The sequence below is a fragment of the Rhopalosiphum maidis genome, chromosome 2 (assembly GCF_003676215.2).
Source record: "Rhopalosiphum maidis isolate BTI-1 chromosome 2, ASM367621v3, whole genome shotgun sequence".
NCBI classification, from domain to species: domain Eukaryota; kingdom Metazoa; phylum Arthropoda; class Insecta; order Hemiptera; family Aphididae; genus Rhopalosiphum; species Rhopalosiphum maidis.
This window is the reverse complement of record NC_040878.1, coordinates 58,564,561-58,586,962: the sequence shown is the minus strand read 5'-3', so window position 1 is coordinate 58,586,962 and position 22,402 is coordinate 58,564,561. Positions and strand designations below refer to the sequence as shown.

The window sequence follows — 22,402 nt, the reverse complement described above, 5'->3', positions numbered from 1 at the left end:
ATGTAAATATCACAAAATATAAGCTTGTATCCTATAAAATGAGTAAGATACTAGTTATTAGGTAATAATACATTTTAATTAGGATACTAAATAATTATATTGAGGGTATATTATTCCAAAACTTTTTAATTAGTAAATATACACCTGATTTTTGTTTTCCTTGATTTTTGTATTTAGAATATATGAAACTATATAATATTTATACTATGAAACGCAGTATTCCTTTATCAATTTTTTATGAAATATAATAATTTATCAAACAAATTATAAATTTGTACCAATAATTTAAAGAAATGTTTACATATTATCTTTCAAATTATTATACTAAAAATATCATTTTTTTTTTTAAAAAAAACCTTCAATATCAATTAGTGCTGTTTGAGCTATAAAAAGGTTCTACTAGATTTTATAATTTATTTATGTCTATTTTGGTTATATTAGCTGATACAAATTTAAAATTTGAACCAATTTTTTTTTTTTTAATAAATTTCAATAGTGTTTATTAATTTATAAATGTAAAAATAAATATTATTCAAAAAATGGACTTTGTCAAAATGGTTTATCAGCTTCTGTAAATGTTTAATATTATAATATAAGTAAACTCAACATGTACAAAAAAAAAAAAAAATAGAACAAAACTTAATTACATTAAGAAATATATAACAACATTTTAGACAAAGTGTAGAGCTATATAATTTGGGTCAGGTCGCTTGTTTAAATAGTTGATGAACATAATTTACCAGATGCGTTAAAGATCCTTTATTATTAGAAGTTTTTCGTAAATCGTGACTAAATTTTAATCAAAAATGTGAGAATTTTATGGGAATAAAGATTATAATATAATCTACGTGTTCATTAGGTGTATTAAATAACTATATGATTGGTGATTCATCGTCGAGCGCATGTCTGCATAACTATGCACGGCTGATATTTTGAATCTATGAATGAATATTAAAATTGTTGTGAGTGCCGAAAAAAGCTCATAATCAAATGATAAAAATATACGAAGAAACAACCATTTTTCATACAATTTTATTTTACACGAATTATCATTTTTTATTAAATTATTTTTACTGGGTATATCATGTATTATAAACTACATTTATATAAATTACTCTATTTGAAATTATCCGACTTGTAACACAATTAAATTTAAAATGTTTATAATATCTGTTTGTTTTATTATTAAATTATTATTTAGTTATTTGGCTAATTCAATATTTGGTCGAGTTTTTATTTCTATAACTAATAATTATTTTATACAATATTAATTTTCGTTGTATTTGCTTTCAAATTATTTTTATTTATAAATAATACCAATATGATTAATAAATAACAGTTTATATCAATTTATCAATTTATATACTTAATTTATAAAGTCAAAGTAACTTTTTTTCAATTTAAAAACTTCTTTCAGATTTAATAAAGTTGCTCTTCATTGTACTCAATATACTATCTACTCCATTCACATACTCTTATATATATATATATATATATATATAGAGAGAGAGAGAGATATTATGTGTATCTATGAGTGTGTGCGTATATTGTTTATGGACTGTTTCTTTTGTCTCTGTTTCATGTCAACACAATCACAACTATCCAATTCTATTAGCCCCAATCTGTCTGAATGTGCGAATCCCAAAGTGTCTTGGCTGCGATATCTATTTTTTGTCATATTTTCAAAATATTTCCAGTAATCACGGATGAGTGTTTTACTTTTATTTAAATCAAAATTAAAGTCTAAACATAAACAAATTGTGCTTGATATAAAACAAAATTTTTAGTAATATCTTATGTATATATTTTGCTTATAATAACACGCTCGAGCAATTTAGTATACAAAATATTACATAAATTTAAAAGTATGATATATTAAATCTAATTAGCTATTCATTTTAAAATCAATTATTATATTAAATATAGATACATTATATGATTTATATATATGTGTGTGTGTATTATTTATAATTTATATTTTAACAAAATGAATAATCATTAATAACTTTCAATTGTTTGCCCATAAAATCAATAGGAACTATAAAAAGTACATAATCGGCACCTAAATATTGCAAACATTATGCACGATAATAGCTAGTGGCTATAATGTATTGAGTCCTTTTTTCGCTATTTCCCAGAAACACACTTATAAGTTTGATCGTCTTAACAATAAAATATTTCAAACGACTTTTTATTAAACGATAATAAACTTGGTATAGACTCTCTGCTTAATTGTAGGCAATAAATATTTCTCATTATTATTGTGAGCCAATTCACTTAAAAAATTGGAAAGTTCATAAAATAAATAAAAAAAAAAGTTTAATGGATGGGAGTTTATCTAATTTTATCGGTTGATTTTTTTTTTTATCATCTACTCTGGACTCGTATGTAAGCACTTTATAAACATGGTGTTTGTAATGAGGATCAACTATGTTGTAAAGTGAATCACTTTTTGTGTTAATATCGTCGTTCTAAAACACTGAATTTCTACTCAGTGCCTCGTGTTTGTGCATATGTGTGTCTAGCAATTTTCCAACGTTGTAATTTACATGTTACAGAATCTTATTAAGCGAAAACAAAACCACTTTTAGTTGCATATTCTTTTCCATCAAAATTATAGTCCTTAGTTTTTGTTTTAGATTAACGATGCCTATGCGTGTGGGATGAGAAAATACGACTACAAGAATTGCCAGCTTTTACTGTATGAAACTATAGGGATCGCTGACAGGTTGCGAATAGTTATATACCCAGAGAATGTTACGATATTTTTTAGTAAACCTATAGTTTCTATGTTTAATCCTATAGTTAAACAAAGGTTATGTGATTTAGAAGCCTAGGGAGAAGACGAAATAATATAATATAGGTAATTACACAGTACCCGAAAACAGTATAGGTACTAGTGAATGACGAATTTTACGACTCCCACTCTCATTCAAGCTACAAGCGTCAAATGGTTTTAATGATGATGATAATAATAATAATAGTGATTTATGCCAAAGATGCGTTGGGAAAATAAACGCTTTCTCAGCTTGTTTTAATATTTTTTTTAATTTTAATTTTCGCTTTTCAATCAACGAGGATATTTTGTTTAAAAAACCAAAAGGTGTTGTTGTTAATCTAACGACCAATTTTTTCACTATACGCAATATAGGTGCGTGTTATTACGTATGCGGACTTGATTCCTTCTACCGTTCTCAGAACCATGGCATTTCACGAAAAATAAAATATTATCTCATCTTCGTATAATGTGAAATTGAAAGCCGTAAAAAACTTTTTAGGAAACCCGATAATATTCTTTATATAACGTATGTATAATATAAATATATAAATACAAATTTATGAAGTATAAAAAAAATAATAACACGTTTAAAATGTTCTTTATTTTTTTTTTTTTTTTTAATTGTATTACTATTACAATCAACTCGATATAATTTTCTTCATAGTACTTTTCACAGAAATTACTGTCAGTGGGTGGAGTATTAAAATATAACATGAAATGTAATATATGGAATAATTTATTACAAAAAAAAAAAAGGCAAACAAAATTAAAAATACTCAATAAATACAATTGTTTAGCATCAAATTATATCGCATAATTATTTATTTTTTCTTCATACCTAATAAATGTAAAAATATATTTTCAAAAATGATAAAATATGCTTATATATTTCCTAGAATCGTATATAATATAATATATTATAGTAGAATTATTTTTACGATCACGTAAGCAATAAATTTTGCCTTACTTATAGGGATTTTTCTTAAAGCACCGAGCATAATTTATATACATTCATGTTAAATCTTTGGTGGTGTGCCAACAATGTAAATCTAAACAACTCCATGTGGTCCATTGGTTGATAAAAAATACAAAAATTATTACATTATCATTAATTTCAATTAAAACACCCAAAACAGAATTTATACTTTATATACGTATACTTCAATTAGTATTGATAATACATGAACAACACGTGAACGTAATGGAATTAATAAAGCGTGATAAATAACGTATTACGGCAGGCAACATTAAAATTTATGTATAATAGTATAATGCTATTATACTATTGTAATCAACTTATTTATTTGAAACAATCAATACATGAAAGGAAATTAAAAAGGAGTAGCCTTACTTTTTTTTTACCAGGTTCTAAATAATAATTTTGTTTCCGAACATTGATATACTGGAATTTGTGTGATATGCAACTCATCATTTGTTTTGGCCAACCGGTGTCTGTTCACCGTTTAAATAATATGTGAAATGATTTAACATAATACTTATGAGTCGGAAATCGTTGTATCACTCGATGTTGAAATGAGGCTTATGATGCGAAGATCTTGAAAAACGTGTCCAACGCGAGGAATGTAATTGTGGTTCATTATTAATGTTATAAAATCATTTTTAAAAACTTTGAATACGAATTATTTTGTCGTGATAATGATTTTTAAACGAAAAGTTCGAATTCTGGTTAAATTGTGTGAACGTTAGTAATCGAAGAGATATTGTGATATAAAAACATTCAAAGTAAAAAATAATACATTTTTTCTCCTTTTTGTTTACGATCTATACACAAATGCGTAGACGTAGCGATAACTGGGTCAAGGAGTCGCGAGAAAAACTATATGACAGAGTCGAGTACCTACTTATACAATATATATTCACGTGTGTGCGTATATGGTAATAATAATATAAGTACGAAGTACGTACTGTGCATAGTGTTTGTTCGGTCTGGCTGGTTTTATAATATATTTGATTTACCTACAGTAAGTCAGGATAGTATTGAAAAACCAACTCAACCATTATAAAGATAATAGTTAGTACCGCATATACATACAACTGGATAATTACGAGTATATTTTACCATAAAAAAAATATATAGGGATTAACGCGGATAATATTATTAATACACGCGCCTATTATAATTACAGCAGTATACGTATAACGTATTTAACATTAAAGGTTTTAAACTAACCGTTATGATAACACAATTGCACGTATCCACAATCCATATTATAATCTATAATGGCGTGGAACTCGTGACAAACAAATCGTTAGACTAAAAACCACAATATTACCTTTTGCGCAGCAAAGCTCGTTTTAGTAAATTCATTTTTTCGGGATTCAAAGTTTAAAAATCATCATCTTATTTTTTTTTTTCAGCCATAGAAGGGATAATTCTCAAAAAGTACAACATATCCACAGACGACTATCGACTGATCGAGACGATTGTACTGAAGTCAGAACCGCACAAGGCCGGACAACAGTGGAAGTTTGCCGGAGCGTTTTACTTCGCTACTACGGTACTCACGACTATCGGTACGTATATACCTAATATAATAGATAATATATATTTTGGCTTTATAATAATATTTGCGCATATATATAATATATATCAATATTACATAGCTGTAGGTTTTGTATGCATAATCCAATATCAGCTATACCGTAGACAGAGAATAGCATTACTTATAAAAGGATTATTAAGGATTAAAACACTTTGCATTTTTTAAAGTATACCACAGAATAAGTGCACTTCGATTTCTCTCAAACGTTTTAAAAACGCTTCAAATTTTGCCCCGATTTTTACCCTCCGATTAATTACACTACTGCAACAATACAAAATATTTTCAGAGGAAAACTTTTAGAGTTTATTTGTTTTTCGTGTTGATACTTTTGAACTTTGTTTAACAATAATAATAATTCGAGTATAAATCTAAAGATTTATAATTTTACAATTATTTAACTTGTAATCATTTAGCAGTTTGTATTATAGTTATAAAATATATAAAAATAATAAATTTTACTATATTTTTAAAATATAAAAAACAAAATTAAACAATTATTCATATTTAAATTGAATAAAAAATGTATTTTTATTTTATTTAACTTACGACGTTTAAATTTAATGGAACTATATTATTTAGTACATCATATTTTAATATTACTCAATTATGCAGTGTTTTAATAAACATCGCTATCTAAAAACAAAACACTTCTAGTAAATATAGACCAAATTTATTCAAATTCTAGGAAACACCAAATCAGTTAAGTTACCTTTAAAGAAATAACAAAATGGTAATCAAAATTAGTTTTGTTTTATAATTAATGATACAAGCTGTGTAAGGCAATATTTGAATAGTATTATTGTTTAGGATATTAATCGTTTCTCATCTACAATTTCTGTTAACTATTTTGTTATGTATACAATATACATATTATACATATATATTTTATATTATTTGTATTTGTGTATCATTGTAAATGGTATCAGCCTATCGACAACTCAAAGTTCAAAGCACTGAGCACCGATGACCGTGTGAGATACCTTATGTGACACTTCTTACGTTGGTTCCGTGACCGTCGCTTTAGTTGGATCAACCATGTTTTCGAACTCATCGAGTTAATGAGACCGACTTCAAAATATCGTACCGATTAGTTTTTGTTTTTGTTACCGTTATTATCAACCTTTTGACACCGTCACTGTTCGTCCTTTTTTGAATGAAACATCAGTACCATATTGTTCGCGAATTGATGCCCACACTACCACAACCACCACCGACCAATCACCGTCTCTAATCGACCTTCATCATTTTATCATATCGTTAAATTTTTCTGGTTATTAATTATTATATGTATATATATATATATATATATTAAATTATCTAAATTTGATATTATTAGTAGTTAATTTGTTATAGTACTAAACTAGTCCCTCTGTTGGCCGGCACAGTTTTGTGACCATATATATATATATAATATATTGATCGTTTTTCTAATTATTATTATTTGGGCAATAAGTAATTCGCCAATGAGACTAACTATCCGAAAGATTACAACTTATTTTTCGTTGTAAGCGTATAACAAAACAGTCAACTTTTATACCAAACAATTATAATACATTTTATTTATTAATAATAAATTATATTTACTTGATTATGTGAGTACAACCTACTTCCCCCAACTTGCACTGCTATCTTAGGTTGGTATGTATTATTAATTGACCGTTACCTATCTAGTTTCATTTCTCCTTAAGCCCTTTTTAAGCCTAACCAAGTTAATAAAATACAGATTACCATCTAAAACTACTATAGTAAGTACTATTGACAAGAATTATTCATAATATTACTTGATAATAATATTTAACGGTTGATGGTTTAATTGTTTTATTGTCATATAAATATATTAATATTAAAATGTTTTTGTGATATTATCCTACGACTTCTAATCCGTAAAAATAATTGTGGTACAACGCTGAGCAAAATTAGCGAATGTTGATAGCTCTTAACTATGTGATTCCCAAAAACATAGCTCGTGATCAAGATATGTGATTTGTAACAATTTGTTTTATTAAAAAAAAATTAATTTAAGAACCGGAATAAAAATATTAAATGATTTTACATATAATAATAATTAAAATTATTAAAATCAAATAAAGATAAATGAAAAAAAATTACTTTTCATTTTAAAATGTTACAAACTTAAAAAGTACAATGAAGTAAACTGTAAAAATAATATCGCTACATTTACTGATCAATAACATAATAATAAATAGACCCTTGAAGAAAAATTGTAACCATTGTGGCTAACTGAAGAAAAAATGTAAGCACGAGAATGTTATAATATTATTACTTAACTTAAAGCAGATACCTACATCATAATATTATATTATTTTTATGTTAATTTCATTGTTGTAATATAATTAATAATTATTGTTATTATAAAAATAATACGGCATGGGCGAGACTAGAGGGAAGCTTGGGAGTGCTTAGCACTTCCAATATCAAAATTAGCACTCCCAAATTTTCTATACTGTTTTTTTACAATATTCGTAAAATTTTTGTTTTGATAATTAATAATTTACGAGTATTGACCAGTAAAATTGATAATTTATCAAGATATTATAAATGAAACTTCAAATGCGTTTATTATTGTAGGCTGTAAGGTGTACAGTATACACAAATACGTAAAATCAGAATTTTTTTTAAGAGGACGTAGTACCCGCATATGTTGTCTCCGTCTTACACACGTACGACATGGCAAATTTTCGTTCGCCAATTTCAGTATTGTACTGTTAGTTTTGATATTAAAATGAATTTATCTATTATACAATTTAAAGGTAAGACTATTATTCAGGGACCCACGTAGCTTTTTAATGATATTATTATTTTTAAGTAAGTTATGATCTTTTTGAAACTGTACATTTTAAAATTATCATAACTGTTAGATCCTTGCAGTTAACAATTGCCTGTGAAAGATCTTTTTCTGTAATGCAAAGAGTGAAAAATTGGATTCTAACAAGCATGCAACAAAATCGTATTAAAAATCTAACTTCAATATGTATTGAAAGAGAAATTACCAATAACATAAATACTGAAAACATTTTAAATAAGTTTGCATTAACTAATAACAGAAAAATTAATTTATTATGACAATAGATGAGTATTATGATACTATATGCTATACTATATTAAACATTTTTTTTGTGTATAATAATTTTGTTTATCATAAGTAATGGGGGGGGCTCTCATATTGTACCATAGGTTTTAGTACTCCCATACATTTTACCCTAATTTGGGCCCATGTAATACAGTAATTTATTTAAGATTGTATTAAAAATTATTTATATATTATTATATTAACATTTTTATAAAATCAATTGAAAAATAAAGTAATTATTATTAACAACTCGTAAATGTGATACCTTAATCTACTGATAAAAAGTATTACGACATTTTTTATATTAGATCAAAATTAAGTTAAAACCGTTTTATATTGATTAATGTACTACAGTTTTTGTTACTTTATACTATAATTAAAAAATATACACAATATTATATTCAATGACTGCTTCTAAAGTTCTAACGTTGTTTCTACTAATAAAATAGCAATGTCTTTATATTGACACTCTCAAAGTATTAGTGGTTTATAATTACATTCACGCTTTATTTCAATTGGTTAAATAATGAGTTACCATTACTTTCAATTTGTAATTATATCCCTTTTTTTAAAAAACTATTAATGGTAACAATAATTACATAAATATAACTATTCAGATTATTATTTTATATTATATTCCCTATAAACGAGTTTTATAATTACGATGCCACCAGTGGAACTAACATAAAAAGTACTGAGTATTAAACTCGATCGAAACTAATTCATTAGTAGATTGTCCGGGAAAACTTTAACTTTCATAATTAATAATACCACAATATATTATATATATGTATATATATATATATATACGCTAGATACAATAATTGGCACCCTGTCATCTGCTTTAGGTTGAGTCAGGAAATTCGAAATCCGCAAGTCGTCTATATAAGAAAATATATGATGACGCCGCAACCTCGGAAAGGTTCAACACTATAACACCCTCGTCTCACGTATTTTTTTCAACATAAATATTTAATATGCCAGAGTGCCTCATCCCCTATAATATACCATATTGAAATATATTGTACGAAATTAAAAATTATAGTCCTTACAATATAAATAATCCTGCTCACACCATTTGTATTTTAATCCGAGAATGTTGTCAGATTGTTATCTGTTAACTATATAATATGGCATATCTGAATGTTTTGACAGCAATTTTACACCTAAATCCCATTTAAATATTTCATAACATCTTCCAAATACACTCTGTATAATACTAATCGCCCGATCACTTTTGCACCTTCAGGTTACGGGCACTCGACACCGAACACGAAATCCGGCAAGTTGTTCACTATGTTCTACGCAATGGTAGGCATACCGCTGGGCCTAGTCATGTTCCAGAGCATCGGCGAGCAGCTGAACAAATTCTCGTCCGTGGTGATCAGACAGGCGAAGCGGGCACTTGGCTGCAAGCGTACGGAAGCTACCGAGATCAATCTCATATTCGTCGTGTCCTTTCTGTCGAGCTTGACGATTGCGGGTGGTGCAACGGCATTCTCCACGTACGAGGGATGGACGTACTTTGACTCGGTCTACTATTGCTTCGTCACGCTCACCACTATAGGGTAACTTAATTTAACACCAGCCAATAGATATTTATTCAGTTTAACACGAAGGAAATTAATAATTTGATGAACGATGACAATAATAATAACAGCAACTGAAATATTGACAATATAATATATAGTATATTATCCTTAAAGTAAAATTAGTATGATAATAGATATAATAATATGATGATAATGATAAAGATTATGATGAATATTATTAAAATACTCCATATTTTATAGTATGATACACCAAGCTTTCACATTTGACACCCATATTTTGAAAAAATACTTGAGGAACATAATATTTTCAAACTTTCGGTTTTTTTTTACTACTTAAAGAGAGTTTTGTGAAAATATAATCTCAATTTTATAAACGTTGACGCGTTAAAATTAAAATTCTAACGCGTGGTTTTTGGGTTGAATTTTGTGTACCAATGATAATATAATAATTATAATTGATAATTAATTTGGAAGATATATTGGATTAGATGATTTCAAAAAATAAATGGTTAATATTAATCCATCAACATTTTTATGATTTGAAAAAATTCAAGTAGTATAATAAATACTAATTCCAATATTACATCTATTTTAAATTTTTTTAAAAACATTTTTAAGTACTAGGTACTTTTCTTACTATAAACAATGAGGAACCACTCATTTGAATTTTCGATTAGATTTATTTACATATTCAAAAAAATTATCCACTAAACAATTTACAATAAACGTCAAAAATTTTTATTTGAAAAACAGAAGCCTATATTATTACAGGGCACATTTTTAGGTTGAGTTCATTTTCAAGAGTTGTAAAAAACGATTTTATACTATATAATTAAAAATTTAAAAATCGGAATTCGAATAAATTAATTATTAAAGGAAAAATAGGTATAAGCATGATTAGTAAATCACTCTGTATGTTATAGCTGTTATAGGTACCTAACTCTACTAATATAGAATAATGGTCCCCCGATGATGTTTTCGCGTTGTTCATAGTGCATTTTCCTAACAGTGGTTCAATTATTTACGACCAGCTTTGAACAAATAAATATTATTATCATTCAACCATTATAATAGTACATGATTTTATTATTATTGTTATTGTTTATTGTCCTATAGTGATTACCTAAGCCACTGTAACTACTCCGCTACTGCATTATCCTAAAAGTTAAAATACGCATCGTTTGCAAAACCAATTTATGTACTAAATCAACGAAAATATATCCCATTATTATATGATAAAATAAATTTAACATAGTGCTGACAAAGTAAAACTATCATGATTGTTTTTTTATTGTATTTTTTAAATTTTTATTTATTTTACCTATGATAACGTAATATTTAGAGCTTAATAATTTAATCTAACCTTCGCAATAATCTAATGATCTGCTGATATGTCCACATAACCATTTCTTTTTTTTTAGGTATTTATACATATTATTCATAGCTTACACTCTTCACATACAACTATATTATCACATTTTATTTAATTGAATTTAAAAACGTAAAATAATAAGGGCAATTGCTATTATTATTAAATTATAATGCAAATTATTATTAGAATTTATTTTTTGTAAAGGGTATAATAAAAATTAATAATAATATAATGCATGTGATTTCAACCATTATGATTATTTTGATAATTTTTATGATAATAATTGTATTAAATGACTACTTCCATCACATTAATAAACGTTTAGATGGCTTGAACAATAAAATAACTAATAAGATTTTACATATTATTTATCTATGAATTTGTTCAATTAAAATTTGTACTACATTTTTATGAAGTATCAAATAAAAATATGAGTTTCACTTACAATTGTAATTGTGCTATTCGATTTTTAATTATAACTGAACAAAAGCTATTGGTATTACAATTATATATAAATTTGTTTTAGCAACGCGATGAATGTATTGATTTTACAACGATGTTTTTTATCGAAAATTCCCCGTTTTTTTCAAAATAATCAGGAAAAACAAACAGCAAATTAAAGGAAAACGGACATTTTTTGCAAATCCAGTTTTTAACATAAGGTTTATTTATTTATTTATTTATTTTTTTTTTTTTGGTGTAACTCGAAAACTAATAACCATACCTAAATAATTTCAAGCGTTTCGTTCAAATGTTCATATGATTGTCATTTTATATTCATAATACAATTTGTGAAATATTTTATAGATATTTAATATTGTCCATATTTTTAGATGTTTTTTATTTTTATTAATGTCAATAAAAATGTATTCGCTTGGTAAAAATGCTTGAAAATGTAATACAAGGTTCTTCATAAGTTTTTTATTTAATAACTCAAGCATATCGATAATTTATTGTCACAATATTTTTTTATACACGTTACGCTTAAATTTAGAATTTTAACAAAATTAGTAAAATATGGAAATTACTAAAATTACTACATTATTTTGTAGTGAGAAATTCATAAAAAAAATTATCATATAATAGCTAAGGTTTAAAATTTTAATAACCTTGGTTCTTTATAAGTTTAACCTTTGTTAAAGGTATTATACTTATATAAGAAAAAAAAATTGCTTGGAATACAAATTAATTCTTATGAATGTTTGAAGTTCAAATTTGTACGTCAATGCATATTTACCCGTAAAATCACCATTTCTCATCAAACGGTTTTGTTATAAATATAATAAAAAATAAATAATATTATAATTTACAAAATATTTTAACTCTTTTTAAGTTTTCTATAATGTTTAAAATTTTGCTCATTTAAAAAACTTGAAAAATGAATACTAGATCCTATATAAGTTGTTTTTATAGAAATATAAAAATGTTTAAAACTCATAAGCATAAATTATTTTTATAAGTATTTAAGTTCAACATTTGTTAAAATCATGAAAATTTATAAATTGTTTTATTGTTGAAAATTTAATATGTACAAAATTCCTCATAGTATTTCATACCAAAACCAAAAAATCTAAAAAATATAGTAATATTTTTTTTTTAAATAATTAAAATTAAAATTTGGACAAAATCGCATATTTAAACTAAGAATAATAATATATTTATTATTTTATTATACCTAATTCAAAAACATTATTTGTGGGGAATTATAAATGTTATGAATATAATTATATTTTATAATATTATGCAAAATTATATTTTAAAGTACGGTGTTTGTAACAAAAATGACTTCAACCTTTTGTATTACGAATAGTAAAATAAACTGTATTAATAGCAATATCAAAAATTATACTATAAAATATACTTAGTGATTTTATAGACTTATTGACCATTTCCTCTCAGAATCGTTTTTCACACATAATAAATAAATAATTAAATTCAAATTTAAAAAATCCATTACAGTGACCTACACGTCACCTAATGTACAGCAAAGTAGTAACTACTATTCACTTGCCTATCTTTTTTTAGTTTGTCCGTTAACATTTTTTCGTGCAAAATTAAATTTTAATTTTTAAACAATATAATATAGGTAGCCTTTTTCGACACTATGCTGTTTACTTTATAAAAGGTAGAATTATCGCTTCTATAAATTCGATTTTGGCACAGATGAATCCTTTTTTAAAGTGGTAATTTTTTATAGAAGTTTACAAAAAGGTAAAAAAAAAAAAAAACACTGAATATTGATTTTAGCGTTTCATAGATATTTATTGATACGTATTGTCTTCATTAACAAATTTTGATAATTCATTGGGGTAAATATGATAAATGTTAAAAATGTCTACCTATTAACACGTATTAATTAACATACATTACATTTAAAAAAATGTAGCTTATGTTTTAGCTTCAAAAATATAGGCATTTGATTAAGGTTATTCATATTTTGATATTACTCTAATTATTTCTAGCTGAAGATACATTATTCCATAAAGTGTTTATACCGATTTCGTTATATTTTTTTGAAATGGTTAAGATACAACTGTCATTGAATTACGTTACGATATAATTTAATTTTCAGTATAATATATTATCACTTAACATATTATTTTGTACTCTACATTCCTAGGTAGCAGATACACTTAACATGTCATAAGTATTATATATATAATATATAAATATGTATATCTGTATAGCAATATATTTCGTGAGGTAATTTTAAATGTAATTTGTATTGGTACATTTTTTTTATTCAAAACAAGAATATATTAATAATTTTATATAAACTTATTAATATTTTATTTGATTTATAATACAATTTTAATATGAATGGTGACGTGCTTGATGTTACTTGTACAACAGTTAATTGCGATGAGTTGTTATTATATTTATTACTTTCAAGTCAATTTCTTATTGTAACGATGAATGCCATATTTTATTTTTGATATTATTTAATGTTTAATGTAAGAAAACCAAGTTCATGACGATAATTTGTAAAAAAAAAAAAATAATAATATTATTGATTAATCAAGATTCAACTTAAACCTTATCTTTCTCTTTAAAATTACATTATTTGTTTTAATTTTGATCTAAAATATTTCAAAATAGTATATCATTGCTTTGTAAAATAAAAATAAAAAATAATGTACCAATTAAAATAAATTAAAAATCAATGTTATTAAATGTGGTTTGAATGAAAGAAATATATGCTATACGATACGTAATTTTATTTATAATATTCATTATTCATGTATGTATATAAAATACTACATAATATAATTTAATTTTTGTTACAGATTATGTAATATGATTAATTAACGATTTGGTATTTAGAAAAACAATATGTTTGTTAATTGTATGATAAGTATATTTATACTTATCTGTAAATGCAAATAATAAATGCACATATAAATATATGTATAAAATAAATATACTATAATATATACTTGGATATTATTACATTGCCTATGAATAAAAAACTCATAATATATAAATTATTGTCATATATATACATGGTATAAAATACTATTGTGGATTAGATAATTTCTCATTTAAATTTTTGAATCTTCCAGAAAAATTGTCTATTTAATAAGCAATATTCTAAATTTGTCATAAATACAATACAAATTAAGTATGCACATGAATAATGTAAAAAATAATAAGTTAGGTATTTGATAATACATTAACTCAGTATTTAGCACATATCATTCAAATATCTTCCAATTCAATATCTTTTATTGCACGGTAGAATATGTTTTGGTATTTTACTTAAAAAAAATGTGATATAAATTGGCTTAATTTGGAAAATAATTTTTCCTAAAATAGCTAATTCAACCACGCTTGCTTGAACTATTTCAATATTTTTCGAAAGGTGTCAGTAGTTTTTCTTTAAAAAAAAAAAAAAAAAATATTGATTAAATATAAAAATTACCTTTTTAAACTACCATCTATACTCGATTTCCCAACTATAGAGGTTATACTTTAAAAACTTTTTGGACACTACTTTTAGTTTAAAAAGTTTTCACGGCTTAAAAGCATATAATATGTAATTTACAAATACATTTCTTGCTCTACTCAAAATTCAAAATCTCGTTCTTTTTCAAAATATTAAAAATACAATAATATTATTCAAATCTAAAGTTAAGTAAAATAAAGTTATGTCCAATAAATCATCAATAAAATACTTTTTCTTATTATTTACATATTTTATATTTATAATAATATGTAAAAATTGAACCTAATTAATTTACTGTGTATGGAATTAATTTAAATAGTTCTATATTTTTTATTATTGAATCACTTTTATTATTTTAAAACTATTTCAGACATAAAAATATGTATTTATTCATATTTTCTGTGGTGTGAAAAGAATAGTGTTTTTTGGGGGAAAGGAGAATCTAATATTATTATCTAGTCTGGTGGAAAAAGGATAAGGTTTATCCTGTCAAAAAAGAGAGCGTTCTTCAATGTTTGTCACAAAATAAATAATATAAACAGTAGAATTTAGTACATAAAAAAAATATGCTCACTTTATAGTTTATTTTGTTCAATGAACAATATGTAGTATAAAATATATACACCTAGGCATCTTATTGTTATTTAGTATTTACAAAAGGTCATAATAAACATATAGCTATAGTTATTGATTATTATTATCAATTCGAAAATATTTTTCAAATTAATTAACATTTTTGTATAGCAGTACTATATACTACTCTATAGTAGTAGAAACTTAAAATAAATAAAAACATGTAAATATGTAAATATATTAAAACAATTTCTCATTTTTTACTATACCTTTTCAACAACATTTGTTTTATTTGGACTTATTTAATATACTCGTGTACTTGCAAATATATACCCATAGCTAATATATTATTTATTTATTTTTTTAAGTAGTGTCTATAGTATGATTATTACATTAATCTATATTTATCTTGTAAGAAAATAAAATTAACACTTTTTTATAATTTTAAACTGTGAATTATTTTTGGCAACGTGTGCAATTTAATTTTTTATTGGTAATTTTATTTTTTTCGTGACTCTGAATCTTAAACAGACCCTAAAATCTAATCTTCACTTTATGTATACTTATTCAAAATAAATAGCAATATTTTTATTGAATCTTTTCTCAATTTTGAAAGTCGATTACACTCCGCTAACTTGCTTGGCATGTGCATCTACGTTTCTATTAGTGTTACTAGCAGTTTGTTATTTATTGCAATAAAGCTGTTATATGTTAGGTGTATTTAAATCTACTATAATGATGATCCCGGACAATTTTCACAGGTTCGGCGATATGGTGGCCTTGCAGAAGAACAACACGTTGAACGACAAACTCGAGTACGTGGCGTTTACGTTGATATTCATTCTGTTCGGCCTGGCAGTAGTGGCAGCGTCGCTCGACCTATTGGTGCTCAGATTTGTCACTATGAACACCGAGGACGAGAGAAGAGATGAGGCTGAGGCGTTACAAGTAATATTAAAGGATTATTATTCATTTAATAACTATTACAATAAGATACATAAAAAAAATAATATTATCAAATGGCGGATATAAAAATAAAAGAAAAAATACATTCTATTTACGTTTCATATGTACATGGAATTGTTTTATAACTCAAATACTGCAGTCAAATGAATTCGCAGGAAATTTCCCACGTAATATTGGTTAAATTCATTTTAGAGACACAAAAAAACCTTCAAAATTGTATTCACTAAAACAAAAATAATTATATGACATTCTGTGTCTGATTTAAATAAAAAATTAATTGTTGGACCGATTTGGAAAAATCCAAAATAATCTGTACTTATATTGGATTCAAGATTTATTTAATCCAACTCTCGAAACCGTTGCATTGGATAGATAGAATATAGATACCTACTATGGTCCGAAGTACGGGATGGGCGGATGGACGATCACGACGATGATGTGTAGGACGTTTCGAATTCGTGCCAAACAAATAATATAATACAGCGTAGACGCATCATGTCCCACTGCAGAGATATATGTTTAAATATAATAAAATTATTTACATACGGACAGATTTCCGTTTGTTTTATCCGATTTTGTTGTTTATGCGTATGTTTGTATTCGTTTCGAATACCTCGGGAATGGCAGGTAAAACAAATACTGTTGGGAAAAAAACACAATGCAATAATAAAATCCTTATACTAGACATGGGGTAGGTACCTATAGCTATCATACATCTAGGAGGGGTGGAAATATCCGGGAAAAACCACAACGCAGTGAGGCTTTCATCGGATGGGGAGTATTCAAGTCAACACTTTGGTGTTATATTTAAAGTGGGCTGTGATACGTTATCGATTATATTATAATATAATAATTTCAAAATGCTAAAATTTACCTCTAACAAGAATACAAAAAAGAGGTATTGAGTATCATTTTTAAGAACTAGTAATAATTGTATAATTAAAATAATAGTAATCCTAATTATAGTTATACCTTTTTACGATGTATTTAATAATGAATAAATTGAATTTATGAACACATGCATTTCTATGAATACAGAATTATAACAGATTTTAACATATTATACAATATACCTATGCAAATATATTTTAGATTTTGAATGAACCAATGATAATAATGAATTCACGAGAAATTATTTAATGGAACTTTTTATGGATAATTAACTTAATTTCTATTTATAAGGTTTTGTAATTTTTTTTTTTATACTAGTTTTATTTAATTTAACTAAAAACAGTTTAAAAATAAAGACCTTGTGTATATATACAATATTATATATATAATAAATGATAAACATATTATGTGTATCTACGTATATACGGTCTGTAGAGAAAGTTAGTAATAACAGCCTGGCTGTTGTTGCTCTGATCTTGATCCTGTTATACATATACATACACTGTCTATAATAGTCATCAATATCACAGAATATCATTTAATGCGACGCTCTCAGATATTATTATATATATATATATATATATATATATCATTTATGTCTACCATGCTGAAATTCCGATCCCATTTGTCCGATGATGAACGACGTTTTTTTGGTTATTACACAAGCACATATAAATTATATAAATAAAATTTTCGCATGAAGCTTAGAACACTTTTGATTATTTTTTTTCCTAAAAAAATATCGTTTTAATTATAAAATGTATACTCGAAAACGGTCGACGCCCACTCGCATTCCATTTATTTTATAATACTCTACGATATAATATACTATATACTTCCGGTACACAACTTGTATATGCATTCACATGGATTGATGGGTGTGGATACGTGTATGTTTGCGTATAATATTATTATAACAATATAACATTATACATGCACAAATTGTGTGTACAAACAATTTTATGAGATGAACCAGTGATAATATAGATTGCGTGTTTCTCCGCAATCCATTTACTGTGTTGTGTTATTATTATCATTATTTTAAAATGTTTCACTTCAGTACTGATACGATATAAACTTAAACAAATTCTACGGTATCGTCAAAAATATATTATATATTTTGTGTGTATAATTTTTAAGAAAATATTCAGAGGTAACTTTATATGTGTAACGTTGCAACAGTATGTATTATTCCTGTGCAAATAACGTTTTCTACTGAATTCGGGCAATTTTATTTTGATTGAAAATTAAAGTTTTTCTAACGCATTGTTATTATACCGTGTAAGACTTATAAATTTAACTTTCAACAAACTTTTCAGTGTTGTTTCATTGGTTGTACCTCGAAAGATTATAATAATATAATTAACGAAATTGTGAAGTTTCGAATACTTTACCGTTGATAACTTGAAAAAATAAGTGCAATGCCGTGACAGTAGTAAAATATTAAATAGAAAAAAATATATACATACACACGATTAAGTCAGATGCAATACGAAAGCTTCTTGAAACACGCGACAATAATGGTAATAATATAAATAAATTCCATAAGTATAATATATTATTATAAATATTTTTATAGAGGAATAATATGTTAATAGTTCCATTTGTACTAGAATTCAATTTTAAACAATTTTAAATGCACCGTTAGGTTAATAATATTTAAAATTAACTAACGATTCATAATAAAACTGAAGCAGTCAAGTAAATTAGTTATATCAAGCTATTCTAATATAATAATATATTTTACTGACACTAATAATGGTTCAAGTTTCATTAATATATAAATCTTAACATCCGCTGTCGTTGTCTTTATCGTCATAATACAACTAGTAACACTTTTATAATACAAGTATCGATACATAGATGTATGATACATGAGTCTATATAATAATGATGGTATGAATAACGATTGAACGTATAATTAATTATATTAAACTAATTAAGAAATTGCAGTAGGCGTATTGTCGTTCAAAATAAATAAATTGCGATGGGACAATATAGTGTATGCTAATCTGGTTTACGTCGATACTCTATATTATTATAATACACAATAGCTGCTGCTGTTAAACAATGTTAAATAATGTCATTTAACACGCTACTGCGGATACCGGGTTTTGTATTATTATCATTATATACCTTCAATATCATGCCAACTCAACCCATGCGCGGCATCGAAAATTGACAATCCCTCATGAAAAATTATTCATTATACGGCGCGTATATATTGTAAGAGTAAAAAATCTATGCCGCCAGACGATTTAAAAATATATATATATTATACAACCATGCAGTAAATCGAAAACAGCCATCGTTATTACTATTATATTATTATTATTATTATTATTATTATTATTATTATTATTGACGGGTGCAGATGTCGAAATTCGATTTGTGTGCGGTGATGACCGCAGGTCGAAATATCGCTGACATGATTCGAACAAAAGGTTTGATACAAATTACATTTCAAACGCATATATATATTATATGCGTACACTCAGTCACTCGGAAATTTCTCGTTTTAATTACGAAAAAAATATGTATATATCATACGCGTGTGTGCGTGTAAAAAAAGATAAAAAAAAAATCCACGATGTTAGCGAGCGAACGAAGAGCGTGACATTATGAAAAGGGTTTCTGTGTGGCGTTAATACGTACGTGCGATATTGTATTCACTTGATCGGGTTCAGTACCACGTACGTAGTGTTTGATATTTTATTTATGTCGTCGGGGTCGTCTCCGCGAGAAAAACTTGCCGGCCAATTTCGCCATTTTAACTGCATTAATCTACGCTGCGACAAATTGTTGTCGAATACATAGTAAACATTCTATAATAGGCCGTTTTACACACAGTCTGAATATATTATATTATCATTACACTTACATCGCGCTGGATTATTGTATGATTATTATTTGCACTATTACCACCGTCAAGTTTTTAGAACATTATTATGATAATTTATGACAATAACCTGCTTGCACGCGTCTCTGGAGGTATTTATTTCGAAAAGACTATTCTGCGTGTTCTCATCTAGGCCGTAGATATTTTCCTCCATAGACGAAATACCGAATTTCTCCACGGTAAATTTTCCTCTATTATCAAAATAAGAGCTTGTCATCTTCTTATTAATTTGAATACCTATCATTTTAATATTCTATCCAAGAATATTTTTACGTATAAACATTAAAATTTATATAAGATATATTTTAATTAAAAACCATATATATCAGTTACGATAACCGCATATACATTACTAGTGACTTGTTCACATCATTGCATAATTTATAATCATTAATTACACAAATTATTATATTGTGTTTTAAAAATTACATGATATCAATGAATAGATTATTAAAGCATATTAACAAGTTTTTATGGACTAAAGAATTTATTCAAATTATTAGATATTAACAACACTAAATTTAGATCTAAAACGATTTTTTCATCTCTTTTCAAAACAATTAAATTTATTTTATTTAAAAATGTCATAAATTTAAAAAAAAAGAGAGGAAAAAATTAGGTTATTATTCTACTATACAGTAGAATTCAAGTGTAGTCACTGAGTAGCCACTGTAATGAATGACTTTTTAAGTATCGACTCAATGATAAATAATTGTATACGATCAAAAACCATTTTTTGCGAAGACGGTCCAACTTTTTAGCAATCAAGGTACTCAACAATTATTTTAATAATAATATTACAATATTAACACAAAAAGTGTCTTTACATATAGAAGAAACAAAAAATTCATCGCTAAGCTAAAAATTTAAAAATAACATTCCTAAAATATAGTTCCATTATTTATATTATTTCATTTGTATTTTGCAATTTATAATAACATGTATAATAACAATTATTTTATCTCTAAATCAGAAGATTGTTTATCAATTTATTCATACTTAATAAATTGTCTACAAAATATTTATTAAAGCAAATAATTAATATCCAATCATTTTATTTATCAAATAAGTTAAAATTTGTCATACTTATACTGTATTAGTATTTAAAATAGTTGTTATAATAAACAAAATAGAACGCAAATATCACTGACCCAGAATAAATTAGCAAAATATCTACTTTAATTTCTTAGTTAATATTTATAAAAGAATACTGAAACATAAAAACATAATAGATACTACCGTCTAATGCTACTTGCGATACTGGTAAGCTTGATTTATGTATACTATCAACAACATACTATATAATTTATAACTAAAAAAATATATCTAAACCAAATTAATGTGGGTTAATGGTCTCAAAATGATAACAATACTGCAGTACTGTAGTGTACACAGTTAACTGAATAACTTAATAATCTAGACAACCTTTACAACATCTATAATATTTTGCATGATTATTTTCAACGACCCATCGAGAGATACAATAACGTAGTCTCGACTGAATGCATTTCGTGAATAAATTCATTTTTTTCTCCTGAAATAATATTTATTTTCATTTTTTATAGCCAAATAAAACATTCTTCAGATCGTTTATAACACAAGTACACAAAATATAACTAGTTTACGACTTATCCATTTTAATCTCGAGTATTATGTATTTTATAACTGTGATATATTTTTATTCCATATTTGTTCAAATATTATGACTACATATTACCACGCCTTACCTAACCTAACATTATATAGACTTTAAGTATACGGCCGAAAG

The 22,402-nt window shown here is 25.6% G+C and overlaps 1 protein-coding gene across 2 annotated transcripts in view; it reads left to right on the top strand.

The window, feature by feature from the left end:
- LOC113551831 (two pore potassium channel protein sup-9-like) overlaps positions 1 to 22,402 on the top strand; it is a 68,892-nt gene that overhangs the window by 28,492 nt on the left and 17,998 nt on the right. For both annotated transcript variants that reach the window (XM_026954352.1, XM_026954353.1), the window contains exons 3-5: positions 5,159 to 5,314; positions 9,684 to 10,002; positions 16,640 to 16,826. In XM_026954352.1, coding sequence (XP_026810153.1) covers positions 5,159 to 5,314; positions 9,684 to 10,002; positions 16,640 to 16,826 — 662 coding nt within the window. The remainder of the gene's footprint in view (positions 1 to 5,158; positions 5,315 to 9,683; positions 10,003 to 16,639; positions 16,827 to 22,402) is intronic.